Source organism: Pleurodeles waltl, chromosome 1_2 (assembly GCF_031143425.1).
Source record: "Pleurodeles waltl isolate 20211129_DDA chromosome 1_2, aPleWal1.hap1.20221129, whole genome shotgun sequence".
NCBI classification, from domain to species: domain Eukaryota; kingdom Metazoa; phylum Chordata; class Amphibia; order Caudata; family Salamandridae; genus Pleurodeles; species Pleurodeles waltl.
Genome location: NC_090437.1, coordinates 1,287,781,850 through 1,287,803,792, shown reverse-complemented (window position 1 = coordinate 1,287,803,792; position 21,943 = coordinate 1,287,781,850). Strand labels below are relative to the sequence as shown.

General features: G+C 42.3%; 1 protein-coding gene across 2 annotated transcripts in view; it reads right to left on the bottom strand.

The window, feature by feature from the left end:
* ATRN (attractin) overlaps positions 1-21,943 on the bottom strand; it is a 670,776-nt gene that overhangs the window by 135,684 nt on the left and 513,149 nt on the right. For both annotated transcript variants that reach the window (XM_069205063.1, XM_069205055.1), the window contains exon 25: positions 6,027-6,088. In XM_069205063.1, the coding sequence (XP_069061164.1) occupies positions 6,027-6,088 (62 nt within the window). The remainder of the gene's footprint in view (positions 1-6,026; positions 6,089-21,943) is intronic.

Sequence of the window (21,943 nt, the reverse complement as noted above, 5' to 3'; positions counted from 1 at the left end):
GAACCACAAGTAGTTGAGATAGTGTGAATACCCCATGGGCAGCTGATAGTTTGGCAAGTTTTAGAACCTGTGCTGATATCTCTATTTAAGGAAGTAAGGAGGGCTGTCAGAGTATTTCTTCCCTGTGTACAGTACCTAGAAAGCGCGTCTTTCTGCTCCAATTTCCTTTGTGCCAGGATATGTGTAATCAGCTCATGAGGTTCAGAGACCTCTTGTATTCTGAGACTATCAGTGAAAGAGGTTTGCACCACTTAGTCATCTACCGGACTGGAACTGTGCAGGCAGAAGTAGCATACTTTAAAATGAGGATATATGCAGAGGTATTGTGGCTATCACAGCCATGTCACGGAGAGCTCACTAGTTGGGCATCAAAATTATGTGCTGAAAGTGTCTGATGGCAGGCATGACAATAGTGTGGCTGCAGACGATGATCCTGCTGAGGAGGCAGGGGCCATCAACAAGATGCATGGGTAGGAATCAGGTTACGGAAGGAAAGACTTAGAGACAGATTTGTCCGACTGGAGAAACTAAAGAAAAATAAAATGTCAAAGTGGTGGGATGGGGCCACATTGAAACATTATAGAAAATGTTAACAGAATCCTGAGGGATCTCAGGTCACAAGTCTTTCCAACATACGATGACCTAGATATGGACTTACTGACACAATGGGATAAAGAGTTATCATTGAGTTCTATGATACTGATGGATATTCTTTTAGAAAATGTCAAAAGGAAGGTCTCGAAATTACAGGCAGGGGTAGCTATATTGGAGAAGGAAATTAAAGATTTAGGCCTATTGCAAGCCATTGACAAGAACTATAAAATATTGAATGAAATACTATCTGGACACCAGGAGGAGATCAAACAAAGGAAAGCAAGGACGTTAAAAAGGGATGAGTGGGACTATCACAAGGAAATATGACTATTTAGTAAAGGGGACCATTACTAAAGCACACTCAACATCATTAATATGTTCAGGCTCATCCTCACTCAGTGCCGCCCCAACATGTGATAGTGATATAGATGGGGGAGAAGCGATAAGGTCAAGAAGGGCATCTGTGAATGAAAGTACTTTTTTTACAAGAAATGTGGAGAATAAAACAGGGAAATCGAGAACAGGGAAATCGAGAACAGAGAAGGGAATTCCCAGGAAAATCCAGAGGGGGCAGAGAGGAAAAGGCTCCCAAAGACAGAAGGGGGGGGGGGGGGGGGGCATGAAAACAAGATCTTGGGACAAGAGGAACTAAAAATACAGGAAGATGGAGGTTGAATGTGACCAATATATCAGATAAGAGTTTGTCTGCTGAAATGATGACACTCCTGAGCAAAGGATTGGGTTTTTGCCTAACTAGTAAGGGCTATATTTACCAACAGAAAATTGACTTGTATAAATGTATTAGACGCTTAAAATTGGAGATTTTTTTAAATTGAGACAACAAATAGGACACGATGTAGGAACAAGAGAGACGTTTGAGCATAGTGAACTATCTATACAAGATAGCTATGATACTGCAGCTTTGCTGTCCATCACAGATTATGAGGATCTTCCAACAACTACTCAAAGTGCTGAATGATTTGAACATATTACCAGATTTACATGAAACAAGTGGTCTAAAGATAAAATCGAACTGGACACCCAGGATGGAGAACGATAGCAATATTGAGGTTTTCCATAAACTAGTAAGTAATGATTTAGACAATAGACAAACAGTTATCCAAAAAGATGGCTTAAAACATCAGGAATAATTTAAGTCATGGTGAATGGCAGGCACTGAAACTGTTGCAGGAGGATGCAAGCATTATCATTAGACAAGCCGAGAAAGGAGGGAATATTGTGGTAATGAATCGGGTGGACTATGATAATGAAATATACAGACAACTAAGTGATGAAGATTGTTATGAGAGCCTCACATTTAATCCTATTAGTAGTCTAACAAATAGGATTAATAACCTATTGAAAATATGGTACCAACCGGGTCTATTAGATGATGTTGAGTATACCTATTTGAAGGTGGATCGAACAAGATTTCCATGCTCCTATACTCACCTGAAAATACATAAAAATCTCCCCTTTCCTCCAGCCAGACCAACAGTTTCTAGGATTGGAGGGCCAACAGAGGGGCTATCAGAATTTGTAGATATATTTCTACAACCTTCAGTAGCAAACTTACCATCTTATATTAAAGACACAAAGAACATCTTGAGCCTATTGGGAGACACACAATGGGAAAGTGGTATCATTTTAGTGACTTTAGATGTGGTGGCACTATATACAAGAATAAGACATGAAGTGGGCTTGGGAGCATTGAAACACACGATACACAGAAGGTCAGCTAGTCTATTAGAACACACGGATATGATTGTGAATATGGTAGATTTGATTTTGAACCAGAACATATTTTTATTCAACAAAAAATGGTATAGAGTAGCAATGGGCTCCAGATTCTCTCCTTATGCAAATCTCTTTATGGGATAGTTTGAGAAGAAGTGGATCTGGGGACCCTTGGCAGACATATATCATATTGGGGACAATACATATAGATGATTGTTTCATGATATGGATAGGTACTATAGAACAACTGGTGGAATTTTCAAATTATCTGAATGGAAATGATGCAAATATTAGATTTACCTAGCAATACAGTATGGAGAAAATAGAATTTTTGGACGTTGAACTTTTCATTGGGGACAACAGGATTCAAAGCCGATTTTACAGGAAACAGACTTCATGCAATGCTATTTTACATGCCTCAAGTGCACACCCGAAGCACCAGATTCATGCGATCCCCTTTGGGGAAATGATAAGGGCGAGACGGAATTGTAGTAGGAATGAAGATTTTGACAAGTGTATACAGGTATGGGTCAGCGCTTTGAACAAAGGTGTTACCAAACATGTGTGATCAAGAATGCCCAACAGAGGGTTAGGCGGGTCACTAGGGAAGAGACTCTAATGTCCTGGGATACTAAAGTAAAGGACAGAGACAAGGATAGGATTAGATTAGTTACAGACTATACAGATACCTCAAATATTGTGAGGTAATGAGATTTCACTGGAATATTATAAAACAGGATCTGGTACTGGATGATTGTATAACGAATAGACCAGAAATTACATACTGGAGGGGGAGATCTCAAAAGCATCTTTTATGTTCTAGTTATCCAAGATGTAAAAGATAGGAAGATTGGCTAATGGAACGAAATCAAGGTTTCTTTAAATGTGGCCAGTGTGGAGTTTGTAAATGAGCACGGCATGGGAAAAAAGAATTTGCGGATCATAAGGACCATAGTTTTGAAATACAAACGAATATTACCTGTGGGACAAACTTTGTAGTATATATAATATGTAAATATGAACGTGTATATGTAGGAAGCACAATTCGTCCTCTCAAGAGTCAGAATCAGTGAACATCTGAGGGCAATCAAGCAAGGGGATGAAAGGTATCAGATTGTGCAACACATGAGAATATGTGACACACAGAATGCTCATCAGAATTTTACATTTTTTGGATTAGAAAATGTGTCTTTGGACCCCAGGGGAGGTAACTGAGAATTATATTTGAGAAGAAGAAATTCCCTATGGATTATGAGGTTATGGGCGGTGGAAGATGGTTTGAAAACAGATCAAGAATTGGAATATTTTCTAGGGACCTAGAAAATGAGTAATGTACAGTGTAAATATATGATATGTATATATTATATGGATAGGAGTTCAAAATGGCTTGATGTGGCTGATCACACAATGGTAAAGTCTGATTGGTTAAATGAGAATCTTATAAAGGATGTACATGCATACACATGTAGAACACACATTAGCAGGTAGTCTTTAAGGGGTATGACAACTAAATATGAGGGAAGATGAAGGAATATATGAAAATTGGGGTAAAGATATGAAAAGTGTAGAAATCATAATAAAGAGGTAAGGCTTATAATTATACCAGGAGATGATATTATGGATGTGCGGCCCTAATGCAGACAATGATGCTAAGTTGTGACAGGTAACTTAGAACTTGGATATAGAACAACAGTTTCATTAAGATTTCCTGTTGAGAAGTGAGCCGGCAGAGAGAGTTCGGGAATCTAGTCCGTTTTTTTGTGTCAATGGGACGGAGACTATAAAAACAGAGGAGATAGAAAGCGGACTAATAAAACAGAAGGAAGTGTATTTGCTGCACAGGAGGATGGCGAACGCAGGTGAGACGACTGGGAAATATATTGGGGGAATAGAGCGAGTTTCCCTTATCATATGTTTAACGAGGAGCTATAGCAACCTGGAGGGCACTCTGGTAGGCGGGCTGATTGTAATGAAGGCAGTGATAAAAAGTAAGGTTCCATTATGAATGATTTTGAGAGGGGTGCAGCTCAAGAGAGTGAGGGAACTTAGTTCGGTTTTGTATTAATGCAGTATGGATTTTGAATAACATTGCGGTTGGAATGCTAATCGCGTGAATGAAGGGAACTGTACGCGTTGCGTGATAGGAGGATAAATGCAGGAAGTGAAGAGAAGAGGATAAAGTGACACAGAATGTATACATAAACAGGGCGTAACTGACGAGCGCTGATTAAACCTTAACTACGTACAAATGAAATACATTAAAGGAGGATATGCTGAGGAGGTCTACGAGACAGCTGATTTATCGATTCTGTTGTAAACAGAGCAAGAAGGGGTGATGGGAACACAGTCTAGCGGGCGCGCCTTACAATATTTAGAAATGGGTGAGATGAAGAAGACCATGGTAACTATAGGTGAGGAATTTGGACTGGATTGGAATGTAGAGCAATATGATAAGGGAGGCGTTAACGAGAGATTATGTTTACAGAGAACCCGGATATGAGGGGAGAATATTTATAAGAGATTTGGAGATTCATGAACACTTAAAAAACATACAAAAATAATGGGCAAAAGAGTATAAAATAAGGATGAAAACTGGGCAACAGCTTGATATATATAAAGAATGAATCTACAGGTACCTTTTATGGGTGATGGTTGTAGTGTCTTCACTGATGTTGACACAATCTTGGAAAAAGCTACTGACTAAGACTTCATCGGGCAACAGGTATTCTTGACAGCTGACAGGACAGCCAATGACATAATTGATACAGAACTCATACAAAGTGTATCTTAGGCAGGATCACTGATGGCGAGTAGGTAGGGAGACAGATGTCACAGGAGCAGTGAGCTGCTGGTGCTAAAACTATGGATGGCAAACCAGGATTTTTCAACTGGGATTAGAAGATTTTTTTTTTTTAAGTAAGCCTTGACACGGCCTGTGAAAACAGACTGTCTGCAAAGTCACCAGTTTGAGTTTGCAATTAAAAATGCAGAACCTTACAGGACAATCAGCCTTCTCTCACGCAGTGTCTAACTGTCCTGGCATAAAATGTGTGATACACGTCACACTTCTAAGTTTTATGCACCTAGTACAATCAAAACAATGCTTTTGTAGATTGACAATGAATGTCTTTTTACATGTGTAACAAGGTCTAAAAATGGATGCCTATGAAGCAAAAGCTGTCTGACATTGTGCTAGATGTTTAAGTACCTGTACTCCCTAATGAAATTAAAACAAAAATATGTAAAGTTAGCAACATGTCCTTGGACAATAAGTTAAACCCCAGGAAGATAGGTTGCAAAACAGCCCAAACGCAGGATTCCATCTCATCTGAAAAGTAGTAGAATATCAGAGCTATCTAAACCCTGGTCTGACACACTGAGAAATTTCAGGCTGTACAATTCATATAAAAATATCCTAAACTTTGTAGAACAAGGCATTTAATTTAGAAACTTAACTATAGGTACTACTCACTCAAGATAACTTAACACACTACCATGCAGAAGACTTAGTAACATTTTGAAAGTACTACACAAATTACATTATAGTATGCTTTTAAAAAAAAATATATATTATAGTTAGCTCAGACACGGTTTGATTTTCAAAACACATTTTGTTTTGTAGCTCATCATGGAGACTGAATGGTTGTAATTCATAAGAAAGAGGCAACATATTAAACACAATTCTGGATACACACCTGAAAAATGTTACAAAGAACTGTACAAGGTCCATAAAGTTGCTGTGCTGAGAGAATGCAATCTGCAAGACAAAATATAAACACTTTGAGCATACGTCTCAAATTCATATAACCTACAAAAAGCTGGCCTAAACACTGATTTCAGACATACATTCCTGGATCATAATTACACGTATTTGATAAGTTTAACTTTCTTTTTCTTTTTTTTTTTTATGAAAAAAGGTTTTGCAGTCCTATGCAGTTATAAACAATAACTGTTACTAATTAGGATTATTGTGCTTATGTTGGCAGACATGTAAACTAAACTGACCTACACCTGAAGCAATCAGTTGAAAGACCCATTAAGCCACCACATGATATCTCTAAGCATCTTAGAGGGCTACGTGTTAAAAAGTACCTTGTAAGGGTATAGTGCAACTCGCCAAATATCATTACTGTTCTCATAACAAACATTTAACACATTTTTATTAAACTTGAACAAAAGATATAGTCAATTATATTTAGTGGTAATCTGAAGCCAGCTTCTGGATTAAGGTGTGCTCAAATCTATGAATGCTCTTCTCTAGAACCAGACATTGAAGGCAATCAACTACTCAGTATGGGATCCAGATTAACATTCTGGAAGCCAGAGGACAAAAAAGGGTCTATTCAGACTAATGGGTAAGGGGCCAGAGTTGTTTGTTTCAGATTTCTCAAGTGTCCATGCAACCATGGCTGGGCCAAGTGCAACCCCTTCAGCACTTGATAATCATTGGTAATCATGGTGAGCAGTCTCAGGCTTATCAGGAAGCTAGTCTGAGGGTGGGCAAGTGCAGGAATCAATGGACCAGCAGCACAATTACAATGTACAATCCAGTGCTTTTCTTAGATAAGAAAAGGGCTGTAATAAACACACACACACACACACACACACACACACAAAATAGAATACCACACAGATAAAAACAGTAGAAACAACTTTATACTGGTACTCGGAGTAATACGTCTGGCTACTATACTCAATTGCCCACTTTGGCCCAAGTGCCCCTTCTCTCATTTTAGTCTCCTTATAAACAATCTAAGCCACAAGCAGGTCTACATATCACTTTCAACAGCCAATGGGACCCTCTGCAACACGCGGCTCTGATTTACCCCGCTTCTGGGTGGAGGAATGCTAGCCTTTGCATCAGGTAGGCCAAACTATGATACGGCAAACTGTGCTGCTGTCTGGAGTTTTTCTGCATTGATAAGTATTGATTATAATTGGAGGCCCTCTGTAGACATCAGACCTGCTTCTGGGTCACTGAGAGGGACTGGAGGCCGGACACCCACAGAAAGGGTGAAGAGACAGATTGTAGGTCAGGTCACTGCAGCACGATGGTAGACTTGGGACACTTCTCAGAGATGAGCAGCACTTCGCGGAGATGAGCAACACATGCACACTCTTGATTTTAGTAGCAAAGACTATTACAGGTACAGTTCACGTTTCTGGTGGCAATGTCTAGAGCAAGCATAACTATTAGCTCTCTGTGGCAAAGTCAACCATGGGTGCAAGCTCTGGTCTTCAAATGTGAAATTCACCACAAGTGTAATTCTTGCTATGAGCAGCACTGAATACCTGCGACTGGCCTTTTTTGCATAAAAACAAGATCAGCCATTGATCTCCGATTCCTGCTCAGAAACGCACTCCTACAGAGACTATGCCCATGATCATACGGCTCAAATGATCACCCTCCACAGTCTTCCCCGGCTTGACAGACCAAAAGCACCAGAATCTGCCTGTTCCTGGTACTTCATTGACAGACCCCTCATGCAGGTTTCCTGCCCTCAGCAGGCAGGTTGGATTCCAGGCACTTCGGGTCAGGAGCAAAGCAAAAGGCTTACTCGAATTCCTAAAGGAGCACTGTCTCCTTGCTCCCCAATTCAGGATCTAGATCTCCTCACTCCAGCAATGTGAACAATACACGTCCACTGTATGAGGAAAAAAAAAATATACATCGCACCCCCCATCTTCTGCACAGGAACAGACTAAGGGCTTACAAAATGAAACTCACAGGCATCCATACTATGTCAATGTTTTCAAGCACTTGATCTGGGGCATCCCTTTACCTTCTCATTCCTTACTGACTTAACAACCACGGATCCATATCTGGAATAGAGATGTTTGTATGGCTGTCTCCTATGCGTGCAGCACCATATAGTAATTCACTGGAACGTTTTTATACTCTCGAGTAAGGGTTGCCTGGTACAACCATTCAAACTACTGCTTTGGTTCCTGTGAAGATGTTTTGTGATATTATGTCTTGCAGTGGATTTTACATAACTGTTCAGACAGACATCTTCCGCTGCAAGAGAGCTTGGTTTTGCTTGCTATAATCTTTAGCATTCTATTACAAAATATCAGACAATGGTGGACCTTCAGTATGTCCAGAAACTGGATATCTTGTTCCTCCAATTAGTGACCTGGTAAAGGGTGCTCATTTAAACACGGTCCTCAGATCTTGTTTATTTCCAATATGATGACTAATAACTCATCTTAAAATCATAGGTATGCTGTAGGATCCTTCTATCTGTTCTAAATCTTATTTGTTGTCAGACACTTGCATAAGATGTGAATCAATGTATCTGGTGCTGGAGACTTAGGGGAATAGGCTCATGAGCATTCAAACAATTGACAGATTAAATCAGCTTACATCAAGATCCATTTTCATTGAGCAAGTCCATTATTTTTGTGGTAATGATTCAACGTACGGCAACGGTCAGGCTAGGGCAATAGTTCTTACATGAACTTGCCATTGATTATGTGATATCTGTGTGATATATTCTATAAATTGCAACTGGTTAGCCTAAAATACTGTACAACACTTTGTTGTATTCTTATATTGTAACAATTGTGATTGCTTGTCCCTGAACTCCTCCGGGTGAATACTCATACTCTTCCTTGTAACAGTCCTGGCGTTCCACACTTCTATGCTGGCTGATGTGCCACTATTTATCCTACCCACCTAGATATGAACAGCAAAGCTCTCGAGATGGACAAGAGAATTCTGTTATTAACTTACACTTTAGTAAGTGTGACTTTAACAAGCTTTAATTTATTGGAACAAGTAATTTGTTATTTGAAAAACTTGTGCAAAATTATAAAAACAAAACAGCAGTTTGCTATAGGAGCAGAGCAGGCATGTTATACACTTCACAAAACAAGTTTTTTTTTTTCCCATAGAGCTACATAAGAATGAGAGAAGCATGAAAACTTATTTGGCTTTGGCAATAATCTTTCTGGAAAATCATACTGTAAATTCAAATTGAACCATCCCCAAGTAAGAAATGCATCAAAAACTTCTGAAGCAATTTTATATAAGTGTGCCTAGTGAAACTACTCAATTTCAACCACAGATATGCAAGGTTGGTGGCATCATGAGCGCTGGTGAGATCAGCGGAGACAGCAATTCTCTAGCGCATCAGCAGGTGGTTTTGGATGGCTCAGTCGCCTCAGATGTGACGTCCGGTCCCTATAAATGTACCACCTCCTTGCTCGGACATCGGTTTCTTTCTGATGTCTATCCACCCCATCTGACCCAGTGCCATGCAAATCAGATAGTACAGTGTACAGATCATTTATATTTGGCATCTTAAAGGATTAGTGGTCAATTCTACAGAATGGGGAGGAGGGTTAGTGAGGAATCTACAGTTAAATAAAGTATCCACCAAGAAAAAGGTGAATGAAGTTAAATAACCTGTTCTTCTAGCAGTAGATTCCAAAGCAGTACACCTTCCGTGGTGGTGGGTCTGTGGAAGCTTCCAGACCAGGAAACACTGCACAACAGATTGGTCTTGCCAGCACTGGCTTTCGAGGCAGTAATGCTCCGTCAACGTGCGGAGGGATGCCCACATAGCACCATGGCAAATGTCCATGACTGGCACACCCCACACCAGTGCAGTGGCGGTTGCCTACACACTGGTATAATAAGCACATAAGCCTCATGTGGACTACTTCTTGCAACCATAAGTAACAGAGCGGAGCCACATGTGAACACTTGTGATAATTTTCTCCCACACCCTCGGATGCGGAACACAAATCATTTGTCGTTACTAGTGTGCAGATCTCCAACTGGGGACTTTTTAGGATAGTTAACAAGAAACCACTGCACAGGAAGGGGAGGTGGGACGGCAGTGAGGAATCTAGGTAACTGGAGTTCCTTGCGGTTGCAGGGGGGCCCACAGAAGCAGCCTACAGCCAACAACAAGTGGGCTCCGGTCTCACAAGGCTGGGAGATGTGGAGACACCCTTGGTCCTCTTGTCCTCGGGTCCGGGGTGAAAGGATGCAGAGATATCCTGAGGCGTCAGGTCTTTGTCTTCAAGTCACTTGCGGTTGCTGGGTGGTCTGTAGAATTAGGTTGCAGATGCTGTATGGAAGTCCACAGAGGACAAGCTCAAATTGGGCTTTGACTCTGGAGGGCCTGGGGACCACACTGACACCGTCAATCCACTTCAGCTCAGGCTAGGGGGCTTGGGTGAAGTGGCGATGTCCAGCGCCAGGTTTTTGGCTGTCCCGGTCCTCACAGTTCTTTCTTGGATGCCTGCAGATGCATTGGAGCAGCTCCTCTACTCCAAGGGAGTTCTCCTTGGCGATTGCTAAGCACTGTCAGCCCTCCTGGTTTCTTGGAGGCTGCAGCGGCAGGACAAGCCAGTTGCTACTTGAGGGTCGGGTGCAGCAGGCAGGCTAAGCAGGGTTGGTGCCAAGTCAGTCGTGCTCCTCGGATCTACGGTTCAGCAGGCTTCTTGTCCACTCCTCTTGTATTCAGCAAAGATCTGAGGATCTAGGAGCAGGAATCCCCTAAGTGAGTTTACGTCTGGCCTAACCTAGGGTTATGTCCAGCCTGGAAAGGCAACACATCTCCTGTATTGGTAATTTTTCCACTGTTGCATGCGCTAGATGGGTCTTGGGGGAGGGTGGTCGGCATCTCCCTCAGAGAGGCCAGATACACATACCAAAGGCAGTGGGCTTCTTTGAAGCTTCCTGCGTTGGAATGCAGATCATCATGTGGGGAGGGGTGTTGAACACCCCAGCCCGAGCAGGCTTTGTTTCTGGCTTCCAGAGACCGAAAGCTCTCATCCTTGGAGGTCAGATTCTTGTCTGTTGGTGGCAAACTAGCTAGAACTGGTCAGTGAGCTCACCAGCAGTTGGTAGGTATTCAGGGGGCACCTCTAAGGTGTCCTCTGGGTGCATGTAACAATAAATCTGTCACTTGAATCAGTGAGGGTTTATTAATACGAGATGTTTGATACCATACATCCCTATTTTTAGTGAAGCCATCATGTAGCTGGGGAACTCATACAGACCAGTGTCCAGTACATGTATTTCAAATGGCCTCCCTGCACAGTTAATATATGTAAGAATTGACAGACATAGCAGGGGCATATTTGCTTGTGCATATATGCCCTCACTTGTAATATAATGCACCCTGCCTTAAACCAGAATCCAGATTCCTACACATGATTTATACCCAACCCCCATCTCTATTAACCTCCCCAACCTTGCATACAAACTAATTATCCCTAATTATAACACCCCTGGCTTCATAAACACTTTAACATGACTCATTTTAATCTACGTCCTTCTTAAACAACTGCTACATAAACATAACTGCGGCCCAATATATCTTTGTTGCTTTCAAATTTCACAAACCCAAATAAGGCATTAAATCATCCAAATTAAAAAAAGGCTGAATTGCAAACAAACATAACCTGGAACATGAATGGTGCAAGTCAAAGAACAAAGACAGACCATAAAGCAAAATGCACTGACATTTAACAAAGAGCAATTAAAAGAGCCAAAAAAAAAAATCGGTTACTTTCAGTAATTATCTTTGTGATGAATACTCATTTTTCCCACATATACCTCACCTTCTGTATATCAGGTATCTGAATGGATTCTTACCATCAAACAGTAATACTATCAGAACCAAAAAGGTGACACTGGACAGTCTCTGCCGTGAATCCACAATAACTCTGCACAAGACAAAGACTCACTGTAAGGTGCCATGCTGGCATCAGAACCTCCCTTTTCATCCCCAAGTAAATTGATTAAGAATGTTCTGTTTTTCTGTGTTACACCAAGAAAAATCTTTTTGAGCAGCGTTCGCTGTTATGGGATGTCAATATCTGAGATGTTGGTGGTTTAAGTACTGTAAAATGTGAAGAATGCAGATATTTACCTCAGATCCCGTACTGTTGGCATAAGGTGGATGAGCCACAAGCACACCATGCAGCAAAACAGCATGCCCTGATGTATCACTAGGGTATTAGGCAACGGAAGGCCAAGTTGTACAGTTAGAGCCTACTGTGGATTGCCATCCTGCCCTGCTTCATTACTGAAGGTAACTCAGAAGAGCTAGAAAGATATACTCTGAAAAACGTCTCAATGTTACACCCAACAAATCAACAAAGTACTTGAACATTTATCGTGAGCTTGACAACTAGGCAGCCCTGAATAGCAGGCCACATGCTTCTTGAAAATACGGTGAAGACTTAAGCTCATCAAGCTCTGCAAAAACCTACTCAATTTCTACCCATCCAGCTCCGCCATTACTTTTCTTAATATAATCAGCTAAACCTCCAAATGTATTCAAGTTACAAGCAAATTCGGTTCAAGCTACACCACAAATGAAACCACACTCCCACCATATTTAACTACGTCCTCCACTTACAATTCATTTTGATGGTAGCAATGGCCACCCTTCTACAGGCCTCCAGATCATGCGACCGCTTCCACCAACCATCTCAAACATTGAAGACTCAGAACTGTTTCTTCAATGCAGTAGTCAAAGGCAACAATGTCTACGTCTCCCTACTTCATAACATGCTCCCACTACTACAAACAAACCACTGAATGGAACTAACGAGAACCCTCATCATCTCTCTCCAAGACTAATTTAACATTTAAACCTGCCTCCCCAAAGCACACTTTGCCAGACTACAAAATTGGACACCAGCACATGCCTCTCTAAACGGGACCAATCAATCCTGCTCTGAAAGGCCTCCGATGGCTATCAAGCTACACCTAGATCGAAGACTAAGTTCTCTACGTTCAAAATACACAGTATCTGGCAATCTCTCCTCATTGGCTGCTAATGATTTATTAACGTCATTCAAGTGAACGAAATATGGAAGCTACTTGGTGTTCAACACAAAAAACAAATGTCCTTAGCCCTCCTGGAGATTTGACTCCAGCCGTACACATTTCAGGAAATTAAGGAAAACCAAACTATTCACACTTGCGTTCCAAGGATCTTACTGAGGGCCTATAATGGTAATCAGTAGTTACGGAAACTCATCCTACCTTACTGGGCATGATCTCAATCACTTATCCAACTGAACTGTTTCCTCTCCCTCATCAGTAACAGAAAGACTACAAGCAGTGCACTTTAAAACTCCCAAATAATAGATAGCAGAGGAGACAAAGAAGGGCAGAGTACTGACACTGGTTGTCTACACTGGTTGTCTTTAGAACCATAACATTTTTTCTAAGATACTAGTCTGAATGTAACTTATTAGAATTAGCTAAATCCAGTTTAAAAAAATATATCATGAATGATTAAACCTGAAATGAAATATTGTATTACTGTCACTAAATGATAATTTTGAATACTTGCTGCTGTGCAGTATTTGAGTAAATTCTGGACAAATAAAGTGTCTAAAAACTTTGACATGCTGATCTGAGTATTCAATGTTAAACTAGCAAGTTACTTATTTTTGGTAACGCTCTTTCTGGTGGATACACACATTTCCCACCTTGTAAATCGCCTTAGTCAACAGATTGGACCTAGAGAACTTTTTAGCATAGCCCCTGCAGGCCAGTAGGTGGTGTTGTGCAGGTCTGCATCGACTCTCTCAGATGCAGCGCTCATTAGTAATCAATAGGGGCTTTTCAGATGGAAAAGGGCCCATTTCACAGAACGGTGAGGTCAGAGGGCAATGAAGAATCAGCAGTTAGATTGAGAATCAACCAGAAAGACCACAATAAAAAGCAAAAAGGGCTGATAACCTTTAACAGTGCCCAACTGAAGTCCTTGCTAGGCCACAGACAAAACAAAAAGTAGCACAACTGACAGTTTGACCCGCAATGTGTCCATATTACTGGTACTACGGCATGCCGCAAACTTGCCCCTGCATCCTGTGAAAACAGTTCTCATGGAAGGATGCTGCTGCCAGGATAACATCCATTTTGGAGCCAGTAAGAAAACTCAGAGCAGGTCGTTAATGCTCTTCAGAGTAGTAGAGGAGGCGGTAGGATGGCGTTCCACTCTAGTATAATGAGTGAGAAAAAGAGAGGGAGTGTGACAGAGGAGAGGGGGGAAGGAGGGGGAGAGAGAAGAGGGGAGACAGGTGAGAGAAGAGGGGAGTCAGGGGAGAGAGAGGGGGGTGGTGGGGAGAGATCTTGGGAATTCCAACTCTCAAACGTTTTGATGCTACACATTCCTGTCAGATGTGTCAAAAAAAAAAAAAAAAAAAAGGAGTTTAGCCAGGGCACTCCCCACTGATGAAAGATTTCCCAAGATCTCCTGATGTATGATGTAACCGTCATTAGTGGTCCACTGGGCATCACCGGCTGAGTATGTCACGCTCTGGCTTTTAAAAATCCTGCCCACTGGATCATGGTCAGGGAAATGTCCAGATTCAGCCAGGTCTAAAGGCAAGGAACCTCTTGGCAGAGGATCCAGGACCCCACACTGACACGCTTGTTGCAGGGCCACGTTGCAGTAGTGTTGGCTGTGAGAAAATGAACAAGCCTCCCCCTTGATGGACGGCAGGAAGGCCTTCAATGTGAGAGAGTGCCCTGCAGCTTCAGAATGTTCAAGTGGAAGTGTGTCTCCACCAGAACTCTCTTATCTCCTCCTCTCCCAGATGACGACCTCAGCCCAGTTGTGATTTATCTGTTACCACCGTCAGCTCTAGGTGGGATAGGGAAAGGGATGTGCTGCAGGTCCAACTGTGGTCCAAATAACTGATTCCTCAAAAGGAGCCAAATTGTTTGGAGTATTGCAATGAGAGCCAGGAAAGACCGAGGAAGTTGCTCTGCTTGCTTAAAGGCACTCCAGGGTGGATTCAGTCTTCTCACCAAAGAGACTAAGCTCAAAGGGCATATCCATAAGTAATGCTTCCATCTCATCCACGCATGCACCACTCTTTTTCCCACTGCCCTGCCTAGGCCGTTAGTTGTGTCTAGTATGTAGCACATGACCCATTTAGCTGCATTCTGAATGGTCTGAGCTAAATATGCCTGATCTGGGACTGCCTGCAAAATGTCAGCAAGTGTCCCATAATGTGTGGAAGTAGGATCCTAGCAAACAGCTGGCTTTGACAGATCCAATGGCAAGGCTGGCAAAAGAGAACATTCTCATGCGAAAGGCCTCCATTGTCTAACTCTATCTGGAGGGCCATGATGAAGGGATTTAGGTCGATCCGGCTGGTGCAGGCCTGTACCATCAGGCTTTCTGGGTAGGATGCTGGGACAAAAAGGTTAGGTAATCTGGAGCTGGCCTGTGAAAATTTACCTTTGTCTGCTTACTGAAGGGAAGAGCAAGGTTTCACCCACGTGTCTTGTTAAAAGGAAGCAACAGCTTTGAGGAGGATTGCCGTGGTGATAAAACCTTCATAAGTATGTTTGTTTTTACCTGAACTCAAGGAAGTTGCCTAACTCCTCGGCCACCCTTTTAATGATCATAGCGAAGTATGCAGACTCTTCCGTATAAAGACTAGGGCGAGAGGGGTGGTGGGGTGGACACTAACCCCATGTTAGGTGAAGTGTCTAGGGCAATGGCCTTTTATAGGTCCATGTAGAAATTATTGTAATCATCCTCAGCCAAATGCAGGCTGACTCTTGTCAGAGTTCAAAAAGTTGTGGAAGTGAGCAATCTCTAGGGAGTGGCATTGTCTTATCGGAGTTAGAGGAGACCGGCACCAGGCATGCAGGCAGTGAACTTGTGTGCTGCATTGTAGAAGAGCCAGAAAGATTTCATTCAGAGTCAGACAGCACTATGGGCTTGATGTTCTGCTCCAGGGTCGCTGGGGCTGGTCTTGACAGAGCATGAACCGACATAGATCAAGGCGCCAGGTGTGGAATTTGCTGCAGATTAAGAGCTGAACCCAAAGTGGATTCAGAGGGTGGGTGGATCACCGAGGGTGGGCGTAGAGGAGGTAACCCAGCTGTAGGCTTCTGCAGATCCATGGGGCTCGAAGGTGCACCACAGGAAATCAGTAAGGTGCCGAAGATGCAAAGCGTGACATTTACATGGCGCAATCTGTTGCCAATGGACCCAAAAACTCAGGTTGCACCGGAATTAGTTCCTTGGTAGGGGACAAGGAACAAGTCTGCAGAGCACTTTGATGTTTTCGCGATTTCTTCCAGAGGTAAGGTTGGAATGAGGCCAACTTGAAATTCTTCTGTTTTTTTACTTAAACTTACTCAAAGACTAGGAGTGCAACAAAGACCTGTTGTGGAACCGACACCAAGAACAGGACTGGGTCTGTGTCCTAGATTTCGAGCAGGAATGGCCTTCAAGTGATTTTCAGCAATTTCTCAATTGGCTTAATAGTACTGGATCACTTTCAGATTCATTAGAGCACACTCCCCGCACGACGTATAGTCATTGCCCAACCCTAGAAACCAGAGGCATACCTCATGGGGATCTGTTCTAGAAATCTGTTTGCAACAGTCCCTACAATGCTTAATGCCTGTGGTCGTAGGAGAAGACATTTCCCCTCCACACTGGAAAAAAATGTTGATAAAAAGACTGTGAACCGACAAGAAGGAGCTAGCTCTGGATCTACATACGAAGGTGCAGGAAGAAAGAAACTGACATAAGTACATATGGGTGGCACCCAAGTATGGCTCAAGTCCTCACTACCAGGGAAGAGTAGAATCAACACTGAGCAGCATGGCGTCTCTTACAAACACACAGGGGCTATACTGAAAAATGTTCAGTATTCAGTTTGGAGCCTGTGGATATTCAAAAGGTGAGAAGTCTGCGGTGCAGTCGGAAGTATCCATTACAAATAGGTTTGTTTGGGAATTGTGTTTTTTTGTTTACAGAACATTGCTGTCTGCATGAAATTTTAGCCTTCTCTCGCACCTTGCTTACATTTTAGTAGAACATAATGTAGGCTGCCATCAGTACCATGTACCGTATCCATGCAGGGTTCAGCAAAGGATATGACACCCAGGAATATTCGTTCAGTGGCCAGGAATATATGCTGGTCAGGTTCACTTCAGGCCTCTGATAGGAGAAGGTTCCACAGCGACAGTCTGGCAAAAGTTATATTGAAAGTAAAGAAAAAAAAAACACATTGAAGACCTAATAAATGAATGGTAATCATTTTTGCATGATGTTCTTTTTCAAGACCCAAACCAACGAAAGAAAGTTTGAAATGAAGAGAAACTGAGGGGTCGTAATAGGGTATGACATGGTTGGCTGGTTGTCAACTATTGTGCATTTGCAAAGACCACCATCACCACAGGCTGACCTTATCTAACATAGACTTATAAAGGTACTTTTGAAAAGGAAAAAGCATGGTTTGTTTTACTTAAACTTAAGTGTGGCCTGTGTGATCACTGACAAATCATGCTCAGTGTTAAAGAACTAAAGAATCTTTTGAGGAGGCCCTGTCCTAAAAACAGCCTTTTCCCAGGAAAAGCCTACTGAAAAGGTCTTTCATGTATGTCTTTAGAAGCACTAAGTAGTTGCAATGGAGGTGTTTGCACCACTATATAAACACACACAACACCACAAATGCGTATGTATATGCATGCACACCCTCAAGCTTGCAACAAAAAAAAAGAAAAAAACTTACCTTTAGCAATTTACTTGCTCACTGTGCACTGCCTGCAGCACTCACTTCTTAAAAGCAAATCTAATACCCCGGTGTTGGAAAGCCGTTTACTCAAAATATTTCAAATGTAAAAAAGAAACTGTTCTGAGGGAGACTACAACTACTGCCAAAGAAAATAAGCCCGGGAAAGGAAGTCGCTGCTTCATGTGAAAAAGTCTTGTTCAATTGGCTAGCTTAAACTCTAGCCCCCCCCCTCCACCCTCCACCCTCAGCCTACTTTCTCCTAACTGGGGGTGTGAAAGGTGCTTTCTTTGCAACCTACTCTGAATTTTCGGTTTAAACCAAAACCGATTACACATTAGAAACTACTTTATAGCGCCAATATTAAAAAAAGATGAAGACATTCAATCACAACAAATACCTTTCTGTAACAGCAAGTAGTCACTAAAATGAGTAATTTTGTATATTATACACACCCCCACCCACCCACACCCACATACGATAGTGTACACTGACACTTGCGTAATTAGCATTATATTCCTGCATGAGCACCCTTACGATTCACACAGAAGAGTTTGGGTGATGGTGGTGGTGGTGTGGTGTCCATTCATAAAGAAATCCTAACAGGATCACTAGATTCTAATTCTGCAGATTCTTTGCCACTAGAAAAAACCCAAATGGAAAACTGGGAATCTTTACATTTTACCACACTTGGCAATGGGTGCCAGGCATACCCTATAAGGCACAAGGGGCACTGACTACACAGGGAGCAAACTCTTCTTGCTTGAAACAACCGAGGCACCCATGACTCTCAGGTTTTGAGAATTACAGGTCACTGCACGTACAAATAAATCTCACATTGGTCGAGTATTAAGAATCTTCTTAAGTAAAGTAAAAGTCAGGCAAGTAACATTTTCTGATGGATGCTTCTTTTTTATACTAGATTTGTAATCTTAAATACATTATTGAAGACTTAAATCACCCCCGTTCAGTTTATAAAAGGTAAAAACAAAATTCATGGCAAAGGCCCAACTTCACTATTGGAAAATAAAAATATCAATTTACTTGTTTCCTACTTGCAAATGCCCTTCGGCAAACTACTGGGAAAGAGGCACTTTCTTCCATTGATGGTCCGGGCAGTGAGTATAGCTCAGTATCTTGGGATGTAGCCAGCCCACTGGCATTTTTTATGTCCAGGCATAGTTAATCTTCAGTATAGTCGGGGGAGCAAATGTCCACCTCCTTGCCAATATCAGTTTTATGAGGAACACTTTAACTGTGCGAGTTTGAGACAAATAAGGTCTCCGGCCTCTTATAGTACTAGCGATGACGTAGGGGATGGGAATTAGAGTCTGGTTGCAAATTGAGTGGTTGCACTTCTTTAATGATATAGTGTGACTGATCGAGACAAAAATAACTGGGGTTAGAAACTGGCATTATAAAACATAAAAGGAGTGACCCCTGCCCAGGGGGCACTTTTATTACTAGGCCGCGCCCCCCCCCCCCCCACCCCGCAAGGGCAGATTGGTCTAATTAACATAGGCCACTAGACAGCAGGGAGTTGGTTTTTTTCTTTTTTTTTAAAAATTGGCATGGGGGAGCGACCCCTTTGGCAAGGGTCTCTCTCCAAGGGGGGCATTTTTTCTGAGGCAAATTTATTTTAGGCCATTTCTGTAAGGCCCATCTGCCCCCATTGGGGTGGGGGGGGGGGGGGGGGGGGGAGGAAAAAAAAAAAGAGGTTGGGGGTATGGCCATACATCCACCCCTAATAAATGGGGACAAACCTGTTCTGCCCACCAGCGGACAGATGGGGCAATTACCCCCCGATCCACTTCCAGAAAGCCTATTAGATGCCAGGGAATTTAAAAAATAAATAAATTGTGAGGTGGTGGCTACCAACCAGTATGGGCATGGTTATGCGCCCCCACCCTAAATGAAGGGGGTAAGTGTCTTTCAGCTCTCCCCCGTTCACTAAAACATCTTATCCCACGGCAAGCAAGCAAGCAAGAGGTAATTTGATTATTTTGGGGTTTTGTTTTACATTTGGGCCATGAATGCTTGTCTAACTCTCAAAATCATCCCTCTTAGAATAGTGAGGGCTGCACTTTTTAAACTGTGGGATGCAGCGATCTAGAAAAATCTACGAGATCTAGGCACATCTGAAAACTAAACATCTGGGTGAGTCAAGGGTGGTGTGTTTCACATGCACCCGCACCATTTTCTTATCCACTATGCCCTACAAACCTCCAACTTTGCTTAAAATCACACAGTTTCCCCATTTTTGTGATGGAAGCTTCCAGAATCTGAAGTAATCCACAAATTTCCTACCACCCAGCATTGTCACATCTATACCAATAAAAATTCTGCCCCACTTGCCTGCCTAAATTTTTTTTTCCACACTGCCCTTTTAGACCTGCTTTGGTTACCACTCATTTTCGACCTGTTTTTGGCCCTTTCCTGTCACAAGCACTTGGCCCACCTACACAAGTGAGGTATCATTTTTATCGCGAGGCTGAGGAGAACATTGGGTGGCAGGAAATTTGTAACAGTGCAATGATCCCACACAGAAATGTTGGAAAAATTAGATTGTTCAGCTAAATTTGAGGTTTGCTGACGATTCTGGGTAAGAAAACACTGGGGGATCCATGCACGTCACACCTCCCTGGACTCTCTCGGGTGCCTAGTTTTCAGAAATGTCTGGGTTTGGTATATTTCCCTCTAGAAGGCCGCTGAGCCCAGGACCAAAAACGCAGGTGGCCCCCTTCCCCCGCAAAAACAGGTAGTTTTGTATTTGATCATTTTGATGTGTCCACATAGTGTTTTGGGGCGTTTTCTGTCGTGGGCACTAGGTCTATCCAGACAAGTGAGGTACCATTTTTTAATCGGGATACCTAGGGGAATGCTGAGTGGAAGGAAATTTGAGGCTCCTCTCAGATTCCAGAACTTTCTATCACCGAAATGTAAAGAAAAAGTGTTCTTTTGCCGAATTGAGGTTTGCAAAGGATTCTGGTAACAGAATTTGGTGAGAGCGCCACAAGTTACCCCATACTGGGTTCCCCTAGATGTCTAGTTTTCAGAAATGTCCAGGCTTGCTAGGTTTTCCTAGGTGCCGGATGAACTAGTGGCCAAAATCCACAGCTAAGCACTTTGCAAGAAAAACAGGTCAGTTTTCTTTGGGAAAATGTGATGTGTCCATGTTGTGTTTTGGGGCATTTCCTGTCGCGGGCACTAGGCCTACCCACACAAGTGAGGTACCATTTTTATCAGGAGACTTGAGGGAATTCTGGGTGGAAGGAAATCTGTGACTCCTCTCAGATTCCAGAACTTTCCATCACCAAAATGTAAGGAAAAAGTGTTTTTTTTTTTGTTTTTTTTTGCCAAACTGAAGTTTGCAAAGGATTCTGGGTAGCAGAACCTGGTGAGAGACCCACGTCATCCCATTTTGGATTCCCCTGGGTGTCTAGTTGTAAAAAATGCACAGATTTGGTAGGTTTCCCTAGGTGCCGGCTGAGCTAGAGGCCAAGGCACTTTCCAAAAAAACGCATCAGATTCAATGTAAAGACGTAATGTGTCTATGTTGCGTTTCCTGTCATGGGTATTAGGCCTACCCACGCAAGTGAGGTACCATTTTTATTGGGAGACCACAGAATAGAAGAACAAGTGTTATTGCCCCTTGTCTCTCTCTACATTTTTTCCTTCCAAATGTAAGAAAGTGTGTAAAGAAAGACGTATATTTGAAAAATGCCCTGTAATTCACATGCTAGTATGGGGACCCGGAATTCAGCGATGTTCAAATAACCACTGCTTCTCAACACCTTATCCTGTGCCCATTTTGGAAATGCAAAGGATTACTTGATACCTATTTTTGACTCTATATTTCACCAAATGAATTGCGGTATACCCGGTATACAATGAAAACCCATTGCAAAGTGCAGCTCCTTTATTGGCTCTGGATACCTAGAGTTCTTGATGAATCTACAATCCCTATATACCCCCGGAACCAGAAGAGTCCACCAGACGTAACGGTATATTGCTTTCGAAAACCTGACATTGCAGGGGGAAAAAAAACGTGGAGATAAATGGCTGTTTTTGTTACCTCAATTTC